Source organism: Miscanthus floridulus, chromosome 10 (genome assembly GCF_019320115.1).
Source record: "Miscanthus floridulus cultivar M001 chromosome 10, ASM1932011v1, whole genome shotgun sequence".
NCBI classification, from domain to species: Eukaryota; Viridiplantae; Streptophyta; class Magnoliopsida; order Poales; family Poaceae; genus Miscanthus; species Miscanthus floridulus.
The window spans coordinates 133,986,766-134,010,526 of record NC_089589.1 but is presented as its reverse complement, the minus strand read 5'-3'; the positions used below and the strand labels follow the sequence as shown (position 1 = coordinate 134,010,526).

Sequence of the window (23,761 nt, the reverse complement as noted above, 5' to 3'; positions counted from 1 at the left end):
TATACACTACTCACGCTCATACCACTCATTGGTCATGACTATTCCCACCTCTCATATGTTGTTGTTGTATGCAAGATCTACCCTACCTACATGGAAACATCAAGTCATGCACAAGTTGCAGCATAGAGTAGAGAGCATTCATTATATCATCCATGCTACCATAACCAGAGACAAAAGATACAAAGCATAGTACTATAGGCCATCCGAACTATTCTACGTGGCACAAGCCCTAAACCTTGATATTCAACACATTACCATAATATAGATATTCATTGAATACATGATGAACTATTCCCTCTGTCTACAAAAGAATGTAATTCTCACTTTTCAAAGGAATAGAACTATTTGAAGTTTGACCATAGTTAAATAAAAACATACTAACATTTACGATACAAAATAAATACCATTAAATTACTTATGTAATATTTTTCATAGTAAACCTTGTTGGAGACGTAAATGTATTCTTTTGTGGACGGAGAGAGTATTTGATAACACCTTGGGTTTAACTCATGCTATCTCAAAACACTGAAAATTTTCACCAATCAAGAATACCCTATAAAAATACCTTAGGTTATGTTTGGAATCGTTACTCAGCTTGCCCCGCAAATCAAGATTACCATATCCTTGCATAGCAAAGTAGAGCATGCTTTAGTGTACTTATTTGGTTTCCTCGTTGATGCTTTTTTTCCTCCCCCGACGCCTTACCAAGTGACTCTTATGGTAGTACCTCCATGTTGGTAGAGGTTTTTTCAATTCTAGTGGTAAGTACGACAACTTAGTTGTTGATCACTAGATCACGTTTGAAGGAGCTCAATCGAATCCTCCACTCATTGTCTACTTTAATGAACCACATCACATTCTTTATCGTTCTCACTTCCATTGGTAATTGTAGTTCCAAGCTTGTAGAACATAGAGGCCACTAGCACCACATGCTGTAGACTATCTTGACGTGCCAAAGAGTTCATTTTTGGCGTCACTAGTATTTTGACAATCCCACGCAGAGAATCTTAACCATAGTATCTTAGACCATCATTCAACGCACAAGTACTACAATCCTATTGACGAAGCTCACCATGGTAACTTGATCCAACTAGGGGACCAGTGGAACTAGTGGAGGTTGAATTTTAGTGTTGTCGAAGTCATTGTGGCCATCCACCTTTGACTCATAGACTTGGTAATTGCACCAAATATTACCTTCATAGGAGCGCTTACTTGGCTGGCCCTAGTGGGCAAAGAAATCCTTGATGAGCTAAGCAGATCGCCTAGCAAAACAAGCTTTTTGCTTGCTACTAAACACACGGCAGATTTGGAAAATCGTAGCAAGTAAAGGATTACAAGGTGGCACTTGACCAAATCAAATGTTGACTATGATGTACGATAGAAGGTCATGCCTATGCTAGTGCAAGCTATTTGGTGGGCTTTTTCATAATTAAAACATACATCACACATTTAAGATGTCATAGGATTTGGTTGACACCGAGAAGACATACATTGGTCCTACAATCACTTTAGACTTGTACATTTATGTGCTCATTTGGAGGTGGTTGACTATTCTCCTTCCTAATAGGGTAAAGGATTCTTCCCAAAATAGAAATTTTGGGAAAATTGAGTGAGAGTAGATGTCGCAACCTTAGTTGAATTACCACATCACAAGAGGTCAACATTGTAGGGTGCTGATGAGGATGTTTATCGAAAAGAAGAGATGGAGCATTGATTGATATATGTCCTTTGGCTCATTATCCCAAATTTTCTAATGTCCCTGAACCATCAGCGTAATGATTCTACAATATCTGGCCCACTTAGTTTCAGAGCCAAAATTTGTTTTGGGTTTATACTGTGCTTAAGTATATGGTAGGCCCAACTAGAAGAAACTTTAGCCCAAGCTGAGCATTATGAATAAGCTCGGCCCACTATGATGCACCATCATAACTAGGTTTTTTCTATATAAAGTTGCCTGGTTCCCATTCCTGAATCACATCTCCCCAATTCCGCCGCCACAACACACATACTCCCCAAATATTCCTTGGCACCATGCTTGCGCCTCCCGCACCAGATCTATAGTGTGGACTATCTGTTACGGGGTCTCCTTTTACTTTGCTTAACACCATGGCGCCTTTAAGGTCACCAGAAGGTAAATCACTATATGTTACACCACCTTCTGCAAGTTGGGGCCTTGGAAGATGAGGATTTTTAATTTCATTTTATATGAGTGTTGACCTATGATATTTTTTTTCTTGTTGGTTCCTAAGACCCTGTTGGTCATCAAAGATCTAAGATCAAGGCCTGGTGTAGCTCAAAGGATACCTTTGTGGTCTTATATCTGAGTTTGATGTACCCCTATAGTTTTCCTACCCGTGGAGATTCTAGATCTAACCAAGTAGTGGACGAGGCAATCCAATCACATAAGGCAAGAGTAGGTTTATGATTTGGGTTCAGTATACCGTCTATGGTTTTCCTACGATGGGGATCTTAGATCTGGCCAAAGAGAGGATGCGGTAACTGTCCTACGGGCCACATCGATCTATTTTGTTTTGCTGGGTACTTGCCACATCGATCTAATATCTATAGATCCTATGGACCAGTAGAAGTAGGGGTGGGGGTTTGAGCGGCGGGGAGAGCGGGGTTATCTATTTGCACAATCCAATGTGGATTCATCACAATTCATTCTTCTAAGGTTGCCTAATAGGTGACCTTCGTGGTCTATATGGAGTGTTTACATGTAGGTATTTACTCTAATAACGCTTTGTGCTTACAAATAGTGATATTGTCCCTTGAAAAAATACTTTGTTGGACAATAGGTCACCTTACCTATTATTTTGCTTTTCAAGATATAATTCTATTATGGTAATAAGATGCTGGGATTTACTCTTTTTTAGCATGGGAACTGTTCATGTACTATAGGAGATTCTTATTTTTCTTTGATTTATACTGGATATGAATCATTGTGCGGTGTGCATGGTTGCATTCATGGTAATACATAGCAAGTATGCACGCTGGAACTTCTTCTGGGCATCAAGATTCAGTTTCTCACTATATCTGGTACTGAACATCTGAACCAATGTTGTTAATTTCCTCGTCAGGTTGATTCAAAGGCAATTGCAACACTGCAACCGTGTCTCCATATTCAGGCCAGGAGACAATTACCAACATTTTTTCCTAGAGGCATCCATTCCTCTTCTTCACAAGGAATGTGTGTGCAGGATAACAATGTGAAGCGAACTACCGAAAACCCTGTGCCTATTGCTGCCCCCGCTTCTGTCTTTGGTGACAAGAATTTAGGTGCCCCAGGAAATGTGGAGGACTATGAAGAAGCTACACCGTTGAGCGAGGATGCCATGAAGATATATGAACAATTGATTGGGGTCCATGTGGCATATTTTCATGCTTGCAATGTCCCTTACATGACCACTTCTAGGAGCCTCCCCCAGCAGGTTGTCCAGGAGCAGAACACCCACCGTGCTCATGATGCTCAGGTGTCAAGTTATGGGGACAATCTAGTGGAGGCAGATACCAGTACTACGGTTGTTCAACAACAAAGAGTTCCTTCTGCTGGCTCCTCTCATGTCCAGCATTATGGAGCTAGTGGATTGAACAATACGATCCCTTCTATTCACCAGGAGCAAATGGTGGCTCCGGTGACGAACCCTTCCTTGAGGCTCATGCACATCAAGGGCCAAGTAGCAGCTTCCTGGTGTGCATAAATATTTAATTACTTTCAGCCTTCCAATATTGCACTATATATGATTTACCTTCAATTCCTAGCTTTAATCAACTTTTGCATGCAGTGCTGATGCCAATGGGAGCCGCTTTGTACAGCAGGCGATCGAGGTGGCAACGCCTCAAGAGATCGTTATGGTTTATGAGGAAATCATGCCTTGTGTCCGTATGCTTGCCATTGATGTGTTTGGAAATCATGCCGTCCAGAAGGTTTAAGTTTCTCCAACTCGATCCAATATATTATATATGTATGCTGTGGCATTGTTTCTTTTTTACTAGAATTTCTGAATCACATGCACAAGGACATAAGTTGAGCATGCCTGTAGAAATTAAATTACTAATTCATTATCTTTGTTTCGCCTTCAGATTCTAGAGCATGGACCACAGTCCTGCAAACGTGAGCTCATCAGTCGTCTGATGGGCCATGTGCTTCCCCTAAGCCGTGATATGTACGGTTGCCGAGTCATCCAGAAGGTGAGCTAGCCAATATTGTCTAATTCAGAAATGATTTTCACTATATAGCCATGTACATGTACATATACAGTATTTCTGTGACTTGGAAGGATGCACTCATGTTTTTTTTATGACCTCTGTTTTTTAGTGTTCATATAATATGTATTGCTTAGTCATGTGCATTGATACTAATAACGACATATTTTTGAAGCAGGGAAGTGTATCACTGATCCTACTACCCAATTGTTTTCTTTGTTTCAGGCTTTGGATGTAGGGGGGCACGATCAGAAGATTGTGATAGCCAAAGAGCTCAAAATCAAATTGCTGAAATGTGTTCGCGACCAGTTCGCGAGCCATGTGATTCAGAAATGTGTAGAGTGCCTGCCACCGAAGCATATCCAATTCATTTTCCGAAGCTTCTGTGGAAGGGCCAAGGCACTATCCATCCATCCCTACGGAAGCCGTGTGATTCAGGTATGGTTGCTCATCGATTATTTGTATTTTCATGTGTTTTGTATGCAATCATGCATCTAATTCCACTCAACTTACCATCATCTGATCTGATTCGGTTCTTTTTCCCAACTGCTTGCTGTTTCCAGAAAGTGCTGGCCCATTGTGACAACCCCGAGGTTTACCACACGCTGACAGCGGAGATTATCGAGTTTGCTAACAAGCTGTCAGCAGACCCATTCGGAAACTACGTGGTGCAGCACTTGCTCGAGCATGGAGGCCAGGCCACTCGGTCCATGATAGTGAGGAAATTTGACAGGCGCGTGATGAGCATGTGTTATCACAAGTTTGCGTCCAATGTGTTGGAGAAGTGCCTGGTGGTGGGGAGCCAGGAGGACCGGCAGCTCATCATAAATGAGATCCTCGGCGACACCGGCAGCCAGCACTTCGAACATCTCGTGGTTGGTTACCTGTGGCAGATTTTCCTACTAGTTACTATATAGGAAATACAGAGAACATGATTGAAAAAATATATGTGTATGTGTGCAGGACATGATGATCAATCCATACGCGAACTTTGTCATCCAGAAGATGGTGGTGACGGCGGAGGAGCAGCAGGTGGGCCTGCTGCTGGACGTGGCCAGGAACAATGCAGACAACCTGAAGAGGTACCCACATGGCAGGCACGTCATCGCTGCCATGGAGAGGCTCCTCAGTGCCAAGGGTATGGATGGTATATACATGCCTTGCTGATGTCCCCCTTTTGCTGAATGCTGGTGATGAGGTTCCTGCCTCTTCGCCAGCAACAAGCAACACTGACCTGTCTTGGCTTCTTCTGATGATGATTTTGTTGTTGCACTTGCAGAGGGGAGGCCTGTACTTCTGGTGAACAATGAATGAGGAGGAGAAGACTGCAGAGAGGATGGACGGAACCTACCTCTCCTGTCAGCCTTCTGCGCCCATGGCCTCTTAATATTACTGTATACTCCTTGTGTTTCAAATTATAGTTTGTTTTAGCTTTGTCTAAGTCAAACTTCTCTAATAGTCTAACTACGCCCAGCAGAATAGCAGATGATGAATGAATAAATCATCTGATTTCCGAGCACTATGCTGTTGCCTTCTGTTCTGCTAACAAAGGCAATCCTTCTGTATCAAGGCCAAGCAGAAAATTAGGGACCCCCTCATTAGGCGGTGCGAGAATTTTTCTTAATGTTTGTTTCTTCCTTTTCCCTTGGGCTTTGAGAGCCTTGTAAACTGTAAATACTGTATTCTTTTCCATATATATAAAATACCAAAAAATATGTAGGGGACTCCCCTTCTGACCTTTAAAAAAAAAGAAAATCCGGTGGGCAGGCTACGTGTGCCTAGTCGTCACCCTTGGCCTCTTGTTCTTTCTCGACTCATCGTTTATTTTATTTTGGCTGCTGGCGTAGTCGCGTTCGGCATCAGGCTTAGGCAAAACTACAGCAGGTTTCAGTTGCACATTATTGCAGACTTGCAGGTACATGGTATTGATGATTAATCCTAATTTGGCGTATCAGGTATCTAGTTTGGTCATTTTGCACTTGCTAGTAATTACCTAAATCATCTATTGTAGTACTTCTACAAATTTGGCCGGCCGATTATCCTTGCCTGTTGCCTCATGGACTGTAATTAGTATGTGTCATCATTGGTTTCTACTAAGGTGTTTTTTAAAAAACCATGGCAAGAGCTCGTAGTTGAGGTTCCTCTCGAGTAGCTTGATGCAGGTGTTCCCACCGTTCTGGGTTGGCAAGCAACTAGCACCTTTGAGACATGGATATTTTGGTCGTCGTTGGGACGTTGATGAGCTGTTAGTGGTGTTGTGACCGTTGGAGGGGGTGTTGCTAGAAGTGCAGGGAGCCTATGTTGCTCTTTCTCGAGGTTGCTGCTGCCCATTTGTTTGTCTATTGGAGCATTGATGTTCTGATCATGCGGTTGTTGTACTGCGTCGTTTGTTGCTCATGCGCTCGCGCCCCACATGACGTAGGTTTCTAATTCCTGGGCATTGTGTTTGGCCACTGAAGATCTTATGGGTTCCTTTAACCCGTTGATGTAGAAGTTGATCTATCGTTGTTCGTTCAATATGCTGGCATCCAACATATAGATTTCGAATTTGTTGGTGGTGTACTCATCTACACTGCCTGTTGCGGAGGACCCAAATTTGTTGTTGTCGATTAGGTGCCCGAAGTCCTTGTTGATGGAAGTGACGAAGTGGTCCCAATTAAGAAATTGTGTGTCCTTGGTGAGACGGATGTACCAGCTGTTTGCTGCGCCCGCTAGGTGTAGGGCGGCACATGTGATTTTATTGCCGTTAGTGAAAGGCTGTCCTCTGAAAAGCAGGTTCAGTCATCCAATCCATGCTATTGGGTCTGTGGAACCATCATATGTCAGGGTTGAAATGTCTATCTTGAATCACTGCCATTCCTATATCTTTGTTGTTGTTGGCGGGGCTGGTTCCTGTTGTGGCTGCAACGGTGTTTGTTTCTGCTGGCGCTGCTGGTGGCGTTGGTCGTTGTTGAGGAAGTGATGATGTTACAGCCGCTTGGGAGGTTATGCGGGTAAATAAATTGTTGCACACTTCCTGTATGATGTGCACCATTGTGAAGAGTGTGGTTCCCTCATCTTGGAGCCTAGGAAGGCATGACCTACAGAATCCATGGCGTTCTTTGTGTCTACCTTCAACTGCTTGATTGTCGCTGCGCATTCGATTGTTTCGACTGCTGATTTTGGTGCGGCATTGTCGATTGCACGCTCCTGTTCGACTGCGGCCAGGCGTGTGTCAGTGGTGGTGAGGATGCTATTGTACCCTTCGAACTGGCTGCTGATGGTGGTGCTGAAATTGTTGATCAGCTGGCGGAGTTCTAAGAGGTCAGAGTTGTTGCCCCTGGATCCCATGTTGTTGTCTGTCGTCATGAAGATGTTGTGGCGAGGATTGATTTGTCTACGGATACTAGGTGTCATGCTCCTGCTCGGTGGTGGCCGGTTGGGCGACCTTGGGCAGTGGAGTGGTGGCGGGGTGGGGCGGCGGCGCTGCTGCGCTGGGCGTGGGGGAGGAGTTGGCGGCGGTGTGCTAGGGCAGGGGTGGCGGCGTGTGGTAGGGTCAGGCCGCATGGGCGAGAGAGAGAGATAGGGAAGGGGCGGCAGCGCAGGAGAGAGGAGAGAAGGAGTAGGGGAATAGATATTTCTTTGCTCGATCGGAATGGTTACAATGCCCCTATATTTATAGTCCCTACGAGACTAGCCTCTCAAGCAACCTAATTTTATAAAAAGTGTCCTTATACCTCTGGAATGCTTTCATTACAAGTAACTATTTAGTTCTCTAACAAAATTGTAATCTATTTTATTAAACAAATCTCTTACTAATTTTCCTACTTTTTCTGACTTTCCTTCATTTACTCTGAATTGCTTGGATGTCGGGAATTTGGTGGAGCGGTGGTGGCCTGCGGCCCTGGCCGTGCGCCCTTGCTACCACGCTCTCAGGGGGGTCAGGGGTCGGTGCTGGCCCCTGATTTAGGCGCGTGACACCTCCTAACCCTTCTCTTATCAAACCCTAAGCCAACGATGGTCCTGACCTTGATCAATGATCAACCTCATGCAAACTTTCTTAAATAATCTTTATGCAAGTAAAAATCGTCATATCCTCTGTCATTAATTAGTAAGACAAAGGTGGTAAATAAACACGGAGTAGCTACTAACGAAAAGGAGAAACCATTATATATATCATATAGAATTTCTTTGAGAACGTACATAGCAGTTTTCCCATCATTGTCAGCCCTTGGGGATGGATCCATCGACGGCAACAAAGAAACAATCATCGTTAGTGTCGTCAACCCCCAGCAGCCCACAAAAAGACGACGCCATCCAGTAAACCTTCATCATGTAGTCTACTTTCATTAGGCGACTAAACCGGCCAGTGATCGATCATTCATTTCGATGGCCAACCACAAAAACAATGGCGGTGGGAGCATGTACTACTACCGCAATAATCCCAGCCAGACGACGGACGACGAGGAGCATTTCAAGAAGACAGTGGCCATCGCCCTCCCCGTCTTCATCCTCGTCGTCTTGCTGCTCAGGCTACTCTGCTTCTGGATCCACAAGGACAACGACGAGGAGGATGTCGTCGCCGGACCAGGGAACAGAGTGCGTCAGCGGCGGCAGAGCAGCGGAGCTGGAGGCTGGGTCGACAGGGCACCATCATCGACGGTAGCCGGCGCGTCCGTGGAGGTGGTGTCGCCGGTGCGGGCGGCCGAACCACCGCTGGTGTGCATGTACAGGAAGGCGGACGGGTGGCGTGAGGGCTCGTGCGGTGTGTGCCTGGCTGAGCTCGCCGATGGCGAGGTCCTCAGGGTGCTGCCTGCGTGCATGCACTACTTCCACGCCGCCTGCGTCGGCGAATGGCTGCGCGGCCACGACACCTGCCCGCTCTGCCGTGCCCCGCTCGTCGGTCCTGCCGCTGTGGCCTAGTGATGTCCTCCGTCTGCTCACCCTGCTTAACTTGGCCTCTTCGTGTACCTATTATTGGTACTGACTGCCTTTCTTATGTGTTCATAATTAATTAACGGCTTTCTAAATTCAAACTATTTCTTTAAGGACATTACTCTGTTTTCTTTTAAAAAAAACGCAAACACACTCATAGATATAAATGTATACTCACTTACTTCCCTTGTTCCAAATTGTAAGTTCTGCGGACTTTACTAGATACATAGAATTTATTATGTATTTAGACATAATGTTTACCTAGGTACATAGCAATAGTCAAAAGATATGCACCTAGAAAGCAAGAAATATTTACAGTTTGGAATGGAGAGGGAGTACAAGCGTATATACATATAACATACTCAGTCACTCTATATATGAGTGTATCTAAGTGCTTTGACGTTACATTGGCTTTCGCTCGAATGGATAACTAACTCTAAACCTTGGGTTGGCATGGGAATCCTTGGTGACATCACCGATGCCTTACTTTTCAACTTATCTACGTCACTGTGGGTAATGGAAGAATGGCCAAATTTTAGCATAACAGTTGGCTCCATGGAAGGGCTCCATAAACCTTGGCTCGAAATTTATACAGCCTAGCTAAACGCAAGAACAAATATGTCTCCCAATAGCCACATAACAATCTGTGGATCTGACCACTACTTTGTAGAATAACTAATGCTACTGATCAGCTCGAGGAATTCATCTCCAAGTGAATCCGGCTCCAAGATTTGGCCAGTAGTAGAGGACTCCATTACCTGAAAATGGACTCCGAATGGGGAATACACCATTAGGTCGGGCATATCAAATCCAATTTGCTGGATCTTTTGAACCATTCCACTGCAACTGACTTGATTTGGAAAACCAAATCCAAGCTCTTCACTTGAACCCTAATCCCAGACAAAATTTTGACGACAGGACGGCTACATCAAACATCTTGTGCACTTTTGTCATAGTCAATAGGAAATTTTAGTAATAAGAGTCATTTTTTCTCTACTATAAAAATGAACTAGGAGCCGATAAAGCCAATGTGACTCAATGACTGGCTCCTCTGCACCTTAGTAAGGATTCAGATCCGTTTGGAGCCATGGGCTTATGGGGTTTATTAAGAGTAGTCTTAGGGCTATATAAATAAATCACAACACATATTCTTTTGACCCAAATTTTATTAATTTTCCAAAAGCGAGTAGAGAATACATTCATTCATTTATCTCAAGATTTTCCTTTGGTTGCTTGCTTTGTAGGAACTCTATGGATGCGCCCTTGGTTGCTCACTTTGTTGAACTCTTACGCATGCACCATTGCCGGTAGTTGCAGTGGAACAGTCCAAGCTGAAAAACAAGTTAATCAAATTATATTGAATTGTCCAGGTTACATAGATATTGGCCGCTCAAAACATAGTTTTTCTAGATTTCTAGCTTGGCAATAATTATTTGATGAAGACAACATAATAGTAGAGTAATTTAAATTAAGAAAAGATTAGTGTTAGGTACTCACTTCCACATTTATTTCCAGGTGGCACCGGGTTGCCACACTCCTTTGCAACATCCACAACTTTTACGACCCTTATTTTGAGCTGCTCTTCTAGTGTTATGCTACGACAGACGCAAGCCATATCAGCTCTTTTCATAGCATTGCAACATAGTTTGTTTGTACGGGCTTTACGGCCGACTGCAATGCAGTTTTCGCATTGGCGCTTAATGAAATTTTTATCCTTTTTTCAGAATTTTCCTTGTTTCTTCCCCAAGCTAGATGTGTCGCAAGCATAGTAAAGACTAAAGAAAACACCAAGACTCGTAGCATTACTTTTATAGTAATCATTGTATACTATGGTGTTGGTGTTTTCTCTCTCTCACCGACCAAAAAAAAATGCTGAATAATGATGTGTATCATGCCTGCACTGCACACTTCTATTTATAGCACACCAAAAGCCAAGTCTCACTACAAATTAATGCCAAGGAATCTTCAAACAGATAGCATTGCATCAATGATCCAAATGTTGCGAGAGATAGATAGACAAAACGGGTATGACTCATTTAATTTTGATACCCATTCCTAATACTAGATTTAATTGCACTATATCCAAATTGTACCTTGTAGATGATAAAATGAAACAAGACGAATACATAGTTCATAAGCCTATGCCTTGAAGTGTTTCATGATGTTATGAAATTAAATGCTCCAAGTAGAGTTTCATTTAGTTTCTAGCTCGTGGGGATGAAACAAAACACTCTCAGTGAAGTTTCACACTGTTTCTAGTGTGTTGGTAACCATGCAGGTTGGGTTTTATTTGGATGAAACTCATATACTGTCGTCGTCATTTTTACTGATGTATCACCTTATTAAATAGGAATGAGGGAACTAGTAGCCTACAAGAGATAGGTGAGACGGCACCACTACTATGCTGTATAATATAAGCTAAGAAACTCACAACCCTGGCGCACCCATGTTCTAACTGAAATCATCAAACTCAATCTCTAAGAGTGGTCTAGTTGGATTGTTGTCTCGGCTATGCTACCACTGTAAGTATCAAATTCCTCTTGTTAATTAGTGGGGCAATAGATTTTCTTTTTTTGTATTTTGAGTACACTGTGATACTTTTTTTCTTCCATGCAACCTCTTCTTTTTTTGCGATAAACTTGCCTCTATTCATATCATTTCGGAGTCTCAAATATAATCAGGTCACGAACACAAGCCGGAGTTACATGCCACAATTCTGACCGAAGTGTATCCGTGACTTGTTTGGTTAACAAATGATCAACCTTATTAGAAGAGGCACGCCTAAAAGCAAACTCCGTAGAGGCACGCCTAAAATCATCTATCCCGGCGAGGATTGGTGCAATGATAGATCGCTGCGTCTCACGTTTCTCCCATATCTGAATGAGCTCCAAACAATCAGTTTCCAAATGAACCTTATGGAAGCAAAACTGTGTGGCCAGCTTCACCGCATCTCGATTTGCCAGCGCTTCCCCGACTCCTGCATCCAGAATATTTTCATACCATTTCCCTTGTGCCATCACAAAGCTTCCATGATGGTCAATCAGTTGCATCATTGCTTGTTTCTGCATAGAATGCGGCGTAGGTGTTTATCTTGAGAACACTTGGGTCCAGAGGCTTCCATCTTGGTAGTTCTCGGACACCCATCGGGTTCTTGATCAGTTTTAGCAAATTCCATAGAGCAAAAGCTGTGTCACGGGCCCAGATAACTGCCTGGTGCAGACTCAATCCATTCTTTCCATGGCGCCGTTTATTCCGTAGTTGCCAATTAAGTAATAAGTAGTAGGACAATATATTCTCTTCTTTTTATCTTTAACACAATGTGATACTTTTTTCTTCGAGGAAACCACTATTTATTTACAACTACTTTAGAATGAGATGTAACAATTAATAATAAAAAATCATACTACAATTTATGAGTGTGTTTACAATGGTGCGGTAACCGGTCAAGCTTGACTGCACGGTTTCTAACGAAGATTCGTAAGTATATATATATGAAAGTATGTTGTTTTTAACCAATTATATTAAAACACCAGAGAGATAATTTCCCGGAAATTTCGTTGATGATGTACTTACGCAGATTACCATCACCATCAAGTGATGTCATCACCCCTTGGCCATGCATATGGATTCATCGGTGGCCACAATGAAACAAGGGAAATACAAGCGCCCGCACGTCCGGATATAAACAATTGATCCGGACGCTTCCGCTCTACTCGTGCCACCCCGGCGCTCCTTCCCCTTCGGATCCAGAGGCTTCCGCTGCGCTCATTCCCTTTCGGATCCAGAGGCTTTCACTCTACCTATCCCACCCAAGCGCTCAAACCCTTCCGGCTCCCTCCTCTCTCCTGTGATGGAATAGTAAACCACTGTAATGGTGGTTGCGCTTCCAATAGCGCTTGTAGACACCGCACCTTGCCGTACGTGAGGGAGAGAGATGGAAAGAGAGGCAAATGGATCAGATGTTAATCATTGCTTGCAACATTCAAGAACACAGGTTTGCAATATACTAAAACCTCATGCAACATCCATAAAACATGTTGCAACATTTTTAATCGACAATTGCAACATCCAAAAAAACATGTTACAAAATCTTAAATCGACTGTTGCAACATTAAAAAAACTTGTTGCAACATCTCAAATCGACTAATGCACATCCAAAAAACACATGTTGCAACATCTTAAATCGACAGTTGCAACATCCAAAAAAAACATGTTACAACATCTTAAATCGACTATTGCAACATCCAGAAAAACATGTTGCAACATCTCAAATAGACCGTTGCAACATCTCAAATCGACTGTTGCAACACCGTAAAATCCAATTTTATGCTGAGTGCCATAAAAAATGTAACATCTGAGATTGAATGTTGCAACATATCACATACTACAGTATAACCCTTTGTAGAGTGCAGACCCTATTGCACTTGCCTATGAAGGAGCCCGGCCACCATGGAGTAGCTTGTTGCAAGTGAGCCTACACCTCAAGCGTGTAGTTCGTCGTTGAGAGACACCCAGACCATGGAGGATTTCATAGCTGAGAAACATCTCACCATAGAGGTGTCCACTTAGATCCACTTTGCCGCCATGGAGGCAAGGTAGGAAGGCGAGCGGGTGCAGCAGCGAGGAAAGAACAAGGACGGGCGCGGGCGGGCGGGTCCATGAGGGAGCAAAGCAGGCAGTGAGGTAGTATGGTGGTCAGCGGCGTCAGGGCGACGAGCAGCCACATCGGGGTGACGAGTAGCCACGCCATTGTCAGGGAGAGAAGAAACCGCATGAGGGAGATGAGCAGGGGCGTGGGAGAGAAAGGTGAACATTGTTGGGTCGTTGGCACGTTGTATCGATTGTGGGCCCTTTTAAAAAGCGTCTGACACGAAGGAAACAGGCCGGGCGCCCATGTAGGAGAATTTCCGATGAAACAATCCTCGCAACTATCATTAAGCCAACCCACCTACAAGAAGATGGGACTCCATCGAGTAACCATGGTCTTGTAGTTGTAGTCAACTCATAATTCCATGGCCACAAACACAAACAATGGAGGCGGTGGAAACCAGAATCACCTGTCATCGTCGTTATTGCTGGACGGCAGTCCGTACCGGCACACGTAGTACTACACCCACGATTCCGGCTAGACGGACGATGATGGGAACTTGAAGATACTGCCCATACTGTTCTCCATCTTCCTCGTCATCATCTTTCTACTCAGGCTCGTCTGCACCGGAGGTGTCTGGACGGACACGGAGGAGCAGGAGGCCGGAGGTGGGGACGACGGCACTATTGTGCGTCAGCTGTAGAGCAACGAAGCCAGTGGCAGCTAGGTTGGTAGGTCACCATCATCAACGTTGGCTGGTGCTACCGCCGCTGGTGTGCATGTACCAGAAGGCGGACGGGTGGCGCAAGGTCCCATGCGGAGTATGCCTGGTGGACCTGCACGACGGCGAGGCCATCAGGGTGCTGCCGGTGTGCGTGCGCTACTTCCACGCCGCCTACATCAATGAGTGGCTACGCGGTCACGACACCTGCCTGTTCTGCCATGCCCCGCTCGTCACTCCCGGCGGCGCAACCTGTCAGCAGTAGGCAAGGAACAGAAGCAATTTGGGAAGAGGTTTAGACGAACAGCACAGCAATCAGGTAGGAAGGATTGGCAGAAAGGATGAGTGCTTGAGAGTTTAGAGTCTGATTACAAAATTCCTCATATCCTCTCCTTCTCTCTGGGAGCATATATTTACATGGCTTTTCGCCCACAGGTGCTCACAGGCACACTCACATCCACTTAGCGCCAGCTAGACGAACGTTGGGCCATCGAGTGCGTGATGTAGATGCAGTAGATGGGCCATTAACAGCCCCCGGTCCTTTGGAACCTGCTTGTCCCCAAGCAGGAGCTCTCGGGAAGTCTTGACGCAGCTGAAGCAAATTCTCCCAGGTTGCCATGTCAGACGGCCAGCCAGACCATTGGATCAGGCCTTGCTCCACAGAACCATTGGTAGTAGGAATGACACGACGCTGCAACACTACCATAGGAACCCGAGGCAACTCAATGTCAGCTGGTAAGGATGGAGATACCTGGACATGAGGAAGAACCGCAGCTTTCAATTGCGAAACATGAAACACCGGGTGGATAGCAGCTAAACTTGGCAACAACAACTTATATGCCACAGAACCAATGCGCTCCATGATCTGGAATGGTCCATAGAATTTGAAGGACAACTTCTAGTTAGAGCGGGGGGGCAGAGTAGACTGAACATAGGGTTGAAGCTTGACAAACACCATATCACCAACACTGAATTGACGTTCAAAACATTTCTTGTCAGCTTGACGTTTCATATGTTGTTTGGCTTGAGCTAGGTGCTGACGGATCAAATCAGTCATAACTTAACGATCTTGAAGCCAAGAAGATAGCTCAGGTACATCCACATCATCCAAGATAGATATTCCGAAATGACGAGGTGGGTAGCCATAAAGAGCTTCAAAAGGAGAGAAGCCAAGTGCAGAATGAGGTGAAGCATTGTACCAGAATTCCACCAAAGCAATCCAAGAGGACCATTTAGCCGGGCATGCATTGACAAAACAGCGTAAGAATGTCTCCATGGTTTGATTGAGGTGCTCAGTCTGACCATCAGACTGCGGGTGGTAGCTAGAACTCATCTGCAAAGAGACATCGGCCAAACAGAATAGCTCATGCCAAAATTGACTGGTAAATATATGATCCCTATCAGATATAATTGCAGTTGGCAGACCATGCAAGTGGTAAACATTGTTGAGAAATAGCTTAGCAACCACAGGAGCTGTAAATGGATGGAGCAATGGCAAGAAATGGCCATACTTAGTGAATGAATCTACCACAACGAGAATGCAGTTAACATTACCGGAGCGGGGCAGCCCCTCAATGAAATCCATAGATATAGTGTGCCAAGCAGCGTCAGGTACTGGCAGAGGTTGAAGGAGACCGGGCAAACGAGTTCGATCGGGCTTAGCCTGTTGACAAGTAAGACATGCTTGAACGAAGTCTTGGGGAGCAGATTTCATGCCACGCCACTGGAATATCTGTTTCAACTGAGTATACGTTGCAGGAAATCCAGAATGATGAAAATTCTCCATTCCAAACTAACATCTTGCCATTGTTGTCCCCAATCCAAATACATGGACCGTGAAAATTGCGAAACATGAAACACCGGCGCTTGAATGGATGGCATGGAGAATTTTCTGCTGCAGTACCTTGTTGTCCCCAATCCAAATACATGGACCATGATGAAGGACACCATCTCGTAGAGAAAAGCCTGGCACGGCTGCCGAATCAATGGTTAGCTTTGCTATCATCTCTGATGACATAGGATCAGCAGCATACCCCGACACCACCTCTTGTATCCAAGTAGGAGCAACCATAGAAATAGCAGCACATGTTGAATCATGAAAACTCTTACGAGACAAGGCATCAGCTACTTGGTTTGTAGCACCTGGCTTGTAGACAATGCGAAATTATATACCAACGAGCTTAGAAAAGAGTTTCTGTTGCCACGTTGTATGCAGACGCTGGTCAGTAAGTTGGACAAGGATCTGCTGATCAGTAAAAATGGTGAATTCAGCATGTTGTAGATAAGAGCGCCACTACTGTACGGTCATCAAAACTGCCATGTATTCCTTCTCATAAGCACTCAGCCCACGAGAACGGGGTCCCAATGCTTTGTTGAGAAACGCCAATGGATGACCCTCCTGAGTAAGAATAGCACCAATACCACTGGCAATAGCATCCGTCTCAATGCTAAATGGCTTGGAGAAGTCAGGCAAAGCAAGGACTGGTGAAGAACTCAGGGCTTACTTTAGTGCTTGGAAGGACTGGTCATGGGAAGAAGTCCAGATGAACAAGGTGTTCTTTTTTAGCAACTTGGTCAACGGTTTTGTGATGACACCAAAATTGCGGAAAATTTTCTGTAATACCCTGCTAAACCCAAAAAGTTGCGCAAATCCTTTACTGACTGGGGAGTACGCCAATTGACCACAACCACTACTTTCTGAGGATCAGTGGTAACCCCTGCTGGAGTAATGACATGGCCGAGATATGCAATACTTTGCTTGGCGAACTCACATTTAGCAAGTTTGATCTTCCAGTCATGATCTTGAAGCTGTTGAAAGACCAACTGTAGGTGGTGAAGATGTTCCTCATCAAGATATCATCGAAGAAAACCAATACAAATTTCTGTAGAAAAGGAGCCAGAGTTGAATTCATGGCATCTTGAAATGTTCTAGGCGCTCCTGTGAGGCCAAACGGCATGAGTCTGAACTCAAACTGTCCAAAATGGGTTTGAAATGCAGTTTTGAACTCCTCATCGGGCTTCAACCGAATCTGGTGAAAACCAGAGCGCAAATCGAGTTTAGAAAACCAACAAGCTCCAGCCAAGTCATCGAGAAGCACATCAATTATGGGTACTGGATATTTGCCTTTAATGGTGATAGCATTCAGTTGCCGGTAATCGACACAAAACCTCCATGTATTGTCCTTTTTTCTGACCAACAGTACTGCAGAGGAGAATGGGCTGGTGCTCTTTTGAATAATACCTAATGCCAACATTTCCTTGACTTGTTTCTCCACCTCATCCTTGATAGCTGGGGAGAAACAGTAAGGACGAGAATAGACCAGAGCTGCTCCAGGAACCAGGGGAATTGAATGATCACAATTGCGAGAAGGAGACAACTGATTTGGCGGATCAAACAATCCAGAGTAATCCTGGATCAGTTACTGAACTTCGACAGGATAAGCAGGAGGATCAGAAGACTACTGAGAATCAAGAGAACATAGCTGTAAGACTGCTCCAGCCGTCAGATCCGGCAGAATACCCACTAAATGAATAGTAGTGCCCTGATGTTGGAGCTGAATCCACTCCTGACCCCAATGGACTTCCATCGGACTATTGGCTTCAAGCCAATCAAGACCCAAGATCATGTCATAAGAGGATAATGGAAGCACCTTCAAATCTGAGGAAAACTGACAGCCCTGTATAGACCAACTGGCATCAGGAATGTGTGAAGAACAAGTTATCACCTGCCCATTAGCTACCTATACTTTTAAGGGAAGAGGCAACTGTTGTAGAGTTGGACAGCCCGAAGCAATAACCGAGCTGATGAAAGTATGGGAACTACCCGAATCAAGTAGAATTTTAACATGTTGATCACCAAGGAGGCCCCAAAAACACATGGTTCGCGGTTGAACAGTGCCAGTTACCGCTGCCACTGATAAAGAGAGAAACAACTGCTCCGGCTCTATTTCCTGAACTGAATCCTCAGCTTCGACAGGAGTGGCTTCATGAAAAACATCCAGCAGCTCTTGAATGACATGAAGTTGGACTGTAGTAGGGCATTGATGATCACGACCCCATTTTCCACCACACCTCACACAAAGGCCTTGAGCACGCCAGGTCGCACGAAGTGCGGACCAGCGTTCATCCAGAGTATATGTCCACGCCCAGCATCCACAACCGGCTTCACCTCGGTGGCCGAAAGTGCAAGATGGGGAGGGGGTGGAGGTAGAGGAAGCGCCCGTGGAGCATACGGTCGGGGTCCCACCGGGTGTTCCGCACGCCTGAAGTCCCTCTTCTTGGTAGGGTTAGCGACCTCCTCCTATAATTTAGCAAGGATGCAGGCAGTATCCAGATTTTGGGGACGATGCAAAGCTACTGCAGCTCTAATATAATCTTTCAAACCATCAACAAATCTCATAGCATAGTAGAGAGGGTCTGTGGTACCACCATAAGCTGATAAGTCATCTACAATAGCAATGAATTGGTCTATGTACTCCTGAACAGAATTAGTTTGATGGATTTGGAAAAGTTGTCTAAGCAAAAGCTCATGCTCATCGTGGCCAAAACGATCAAGGATCGAGCGAGTAAATGTAGGCCAGTTAGCAGTTTGGAGCTAGGATTCAACAGAAGGGTACCAACGCTTAGCAGCGTGTGTGAAATGTATTTTAGCGACCCTAACCCACATGTGAGGCTCAGTACCATATAGTTCAAAGTAATCCTTTCATTGATTAAGCCAGTATTTGGGTTGGGATCCGTCAAACTTAGGAAAATCAAATTTAGGAAGTTTGGGGGGCTGGAACCGTTATGCCCCACCCCGGTGGTACCACTACGAACTCTAGGATCATAAGTAGACTAGAAAACAGATCTCGGAGAGGGAGGAGTGGGGAATGGTGGCATACCCTTGACCGGCGAATGAATCAGGGTAGAAACTACCCTAAATCCACTCTCCCGGTAGTGATTGTCGACGCAGTGCCCATTGGGCAGATTTGCTAGAGCGTTGACGAATGGATGCTCGACAGCTGACGGAACGGCGGTGAAGACACCCGGTGTGGTAGCCGGTTGATCTAGGATCACCTGCTCCCAGTTTGCGAGAGATCTTCAACACCTCCAACTTGGACTTCGAGATGTCGAGCTTCATGTCGTCGACGATGCCTTCAATCGACGGCCGCCACTCATCGAGCGACGCAGTGACCTTCTCTAGAGCCGCCATGCGCCCCTCCTGCGCCTGCTCCAAGTCACGGATCTGGCGAGAAAGGCACGCATCCTGATCCACGAAATGCGAATCCCACTTCTGGTCATGCTCGTTGAAACGGTGGTTGATCTCGTCGAGGATGATTTTCGTCTCTGGGTTCATGATTCCCAGTCGGTGCTGTCGTCGGGTGAAGTGGCCGTGGGCTAAAGGTTGGGGATGATCTAGATCGACTGCAACCACAAGTCAATTCGAGCGGAGAAGGGAATTACGGTGACCAAATCCCTAGCAGCAGCTCACTGCTACAAACGAGATCGAACCAACCGGATCAATTGCTCAAATCAACCGATGGAGTAAGAGCAGATCGATGAGGGAAACCCAAAATTAGTGTCTCTAATACCAATTGTTAGCAGTAGGCAAGGAATAGAAGCAATTTGGGAAGAGGTTCAAACGAACAACACATCAATCAGGCAGGAAGGATAGGCAGAAAGGATGAGTGCTTGAGAGTTTAGAGTCTGATTACAAAATTCCTCATATCCTCTCCTCTCTGGTAGCATATATTTACACATGCTTGGATTGCAAGGTGATACCAGGGGAGTGTGTTGTTTCTCAACATAAGCTTTTGGTGGCAGATTTTCGTTTTCAGGTGCGTGCCCGTAGGGATAAACAAGCTAAGATTGAAAGAACAAAGTGGTGGAAACTGAAAAGGGAGACATCAGAGGTATTTAGGGAAATGGTTATCAAAGAGGGCTCTTGGAAAGAAGAAGATGACATAAACAACATGTGGGACAAAATGGCAACCAACATTCGGAAGGTAGCCTCAGAGGTGTGTGGAGTAACCAAAGGAAGGGGACGCGAGGCTAAAGATACTTGGTGGTGGAACGAGGAAGTCCAAAGGGCTATTAAGGAGAAGAAAGAATGCTATAGACGCTTGTACCATGACAGGAGTGTGGACAACATAGAGAAGTACAAGGTGGCAAAGAAGATTGCAAAGCGAGTTGTAAGTGTGGCAAAGGGTAGAGTGTACGAAGATCTTTACCAACATTTGAGTACGAAGGAAAGAGAAAAGGACATTTATAGGATGGCTAGGGTTCATGAGAGAAAGACACGGGACTTCAACCAAGTTAAGTGCATTAAGGATGAAAGGGAGCATCTCTTGGTGAAGGAGGATGAGATCCGACATCGATGGCAAGAGTATTTTGACAAATTGTTCAATGGTGAGAATATGGACACAACCTTTCAGTTGGATGACTCTTTTGATGACACCAATAGGCGCTTTGTGTGGAGAATCCAAGAATCTGAGGTCAGAGAGGCGTTGAAAAGGATGAAAGGAGGTAAGGCGATGGGACCAGATGGTATCCCAATCGAGGTGTGGAGATGCCTCGGGGACATAGCTATAGTATGGCTAACCAAGCTATTCAACCATATTTTTCGATCGTACAAGATGCCTGATGAGTGGAGGAGAAGTATATTGGTACCGATCTACAAGAATAAAGGGGATATTCAAAGTTATACGAATTACCGGGGAATTAAGTTGATGAGCCATACTATGAAGCTATGGGAGAGAGTTATCGAGCATCGCTTGAGAGCAATAACGTAGGTCTCTATGAATCAATTTAGTTTCATGCCCGGAAGGTCAACCATGGAAGCTATTTTCTTAGTAAGACAAGTTATGGAGCGGTATAGGGAGAAGAAGAAGGACCTACACATGGTTTTTATTGACTTGGAGAAGGCTTATAATAAAATACCAAGGAATGTTATGTGGTGGGCTTTGGACAAACATAAAGTCCCAACGAAGTATGTCGGGCTCATTAAGGACATGTACAACAATGTTGTGACTAGAGTTCGAACAAGTGATGGAGACACGGATGACTTCCCGATTAGGATAGGACTACATCAAGGGTCAGCTTTGAGCCCTTATTTGTTTGCTTTAGTGATGGATGAGGTCACAAGGGACATACAAGGGGACATCCCTTGGTGTATGCTTTTCGCGGACGATGTAGTGCTAGTTGATGAAAGCCGGATAGGAGTGAATCAGAAACTAGAGTTATGGCGGGAGACTTTGGAGTCCAAAGGTTTTAGACTCAGTAGAACTAAAACTGAGTATATGAGATGTGACTTCGGCACTACTACTTAGGAGGAGGAAGATGTTAGTTTGGAAGGTCAAGTAGTGCCTAGGAAGGATACCTTTCGATATTTAGGATCAATGTTATAGAGGGACGGGGATATTGATGAAGATGTTAGCCATAGAATCAAAGCAGGGTGGATAAAGTGGCAGCAAGTGTCTGGTGTCCTATGTGACAAAAGGGTACCACAAAAGCTAAAAGGCAAGTTTTATTGGATGGCGATTAGACCTGCTATGTTGTATGGTGCAGAATGTTGGCCTACGAAAAGACGACATGTTCAACAGCTAAGTGTCGCGGAAATGCGTATGTTGCGTTGGATTTGCGGTCATACAAGAAGGGATCGAGTTCGGAACGATGATATACGTGAGAGATTAGGGGTAGCGCCAATTGAAGAAAAGCTTGTCCAACACCGGTTGAGATGGTTTGGACATGTGCAACGGAGACCTCTAGATGCACCGGTGCGTAGTGGAATCCTAAGTCAGGATAGTAACGTGAAGAGAGGCAGAGGAAGACCGAAGTTGACTTGGGTAGAGGCAATAAAAGGAGACTTGAAAGGATGGAATATACCCAAAGACTTAGCCTTAGATAGGAGTGCTTGGAAGACAGCTATTCACGTGCCTGAACCTTGATTGCTTCTGATGGGTTTTAACTCTAGCCTACCCCAACTTGTTTGGGACTTAAAGGCTTTGTTGTTGTTGTTGTTTTCACCCGCAGGTGCTCACAGGCACACTCACATCCACTCAGCACCAGCTAGACGAACGTTGGGCCATCGAGTGCGTGATCCAACCCGAGGAACTTGGGCCGCTTCTTCTGATGTAGATGCAGTAGATCACTACTGGAAACGCGTGCTTTGCCGAGGGCCTGAGGCTTTGCCGAGGGCCAAATCTCGGACACTCGGCAAAGACACTCTTTGCCGAGGGCCAGACATAGGAGCCCTCGGCAAAGAACGGCCCTCGGCAAAGAGGCCTTTGCCGAGAGTCCGACCCTCGGCAAAGACAGGCCCACGGCAAATCAAATCTTTGCCGAGGTCGGATGCCTGAAACCCAGACATCTCCACATGTGATGATCACATGTGGAGATCCGACGTCGCAACTCGCTCGAAACCTTCTCAATTTTTTACCACAGCCTACACATGCGATAACATGACATCTTGCCAAGTTTCGTGATTTTCGGACTTCGTATGGATTTTATATAATTTTAAAACACTTTTCCGGCAAGTCGGTCGTCATGTTACGCGAAGAAGATGCACGAAATTTGATGCGAGTTCGTGGATAGGGACTCAACATGCACCAATTAACATGAATAACATTTTTTGAAACACTACATTGCAATATTCCATGCAGCTGCAGTTCAAATTTGACATATTCGAAAAAAATCAAAGAAACAAAATAAATTAAGAAAATATACAAAAAAAGTCAAAATTGGCCCAAATTTTAAAATTAAATTTTAAATAAAGTATAATAGCCCCACAAAAAAACTGGGTTCAAAAAACCAAAAAAAAATTACAGAGGGCTCTTTGCCGAGGGCCTGGCCCGTGGCCCGTGGCCCTCGGTAAAGAATTTTTTTAAAAAAATAAAAAAATCCTTGCCGAGGGCCCTGGATCTGGGCCCTCGGCAAAGGGCCGAAATCTAAATTGGGCCGCAAGCCTGTCAAAAAAAACCCTTCGAAACCGCATCTTCCCTCCCCACGCGCCTGTCTGGCCGACCCCGCGCCTACACCACCAACGCCGCGCGCACCCGCCGCCGCAAAGCCGCTTCCCGCTCCCGCCCGACCCTTCACTCCCTTCTCGACCCCCGCCCACCACGCCGCCCCCTCCCCCCGCCTCCACCCCACTTTTGCTCCCTCGTACCACGCGCCCTCTCGATCTGGCGTCCACGTGTCCCCCCGCCGAGTCACCCCACCTCCCTTCCCCCTCGGCCCATCGCCGCCCACCGCGCGCCACCCTCCTCCTGCGCCCTCATCCCCTGCCCTCCATCCTCCGCGGCTACCCCGCCCACGACTGAGCTCGACTGCTGCTGCCCGCCTCGCCTGCCCCC

General features: G+C 45.4%; 2 protein-coding genes across 2 annotated transcripts; both read left to right on the top strand.

Annotated features, from left to right (window-relative positions):
• The first annotated feature begins 3,188 nt into the window (after positions 1-3,188).
• LOC136489718 (pumilio homolog 1-like) lies at positions 3,189-5,520 on the top strand. The gene is made up of 7 exons (XM_066486280.1): positions 3,189-3,691; positions 3,786-3,927; positions 4,084-4,191; positions 4,432-4,644; positions 4,770-5,081; positions 5,170-5,353; positions 5,486-5,520. Exons 1-7 carry the CDS (start codon positions 3,189-3,191, stop codon positions 5,518-5,520), a joined length of 1,497 nt encoding a protein of 498 aa, XP_066342377.1.
• A 3,054-nt stretch (positions 5,521-8,574) lies between these two features.
• Positions 8,575-9,108, top strand: LOC136489715 (RING-H2 finger protein ATL39-like). Its single transcript, XM_066486279.1, has one exon. The coding sequence runs from the start codon at positions 8,575-8,577 to the stop codon at positions 9,106-9,108; it is 534 nt and encodes a 177-aa protein (XP_066342376.1).
• The last annotated feature ends 14,653 nt before the right edge of the window (positions 9,109-23,761 follow it).

Excerpts from the sequence above, each read along its gene's own strand:
- LOC136489718 (XM_066486280.1), top strand. The coding sequence starts at position 3,189 with ATGTGTGTGCAGGATAACAATGTGAAGCGAACTACCGAAAACCCTGTG. Across the intron at positions 4,645-4,769 it reads ACGGAAGCCGTGTGATTCAG|AAAGTGCTGGCCCATTGTGA; the intron begins GTATGGTTGCTC and ends TGCTGTTTCCAG. Across the intron at positions 5,082-5,169 it reads AGCACTTCGAACATCTCGTG|GACATGATGATCAATCCATA; the intron begins GTTGGTTACCTG and ends GTATGTGTGCAG.
- LOC136489715 (XM_066486279.1), top strand. The coding sequence starts at position 8,575 with ATGGCCAACCACAAAAACAATGGCGGTGGGAGCATGTACTACTACCGC.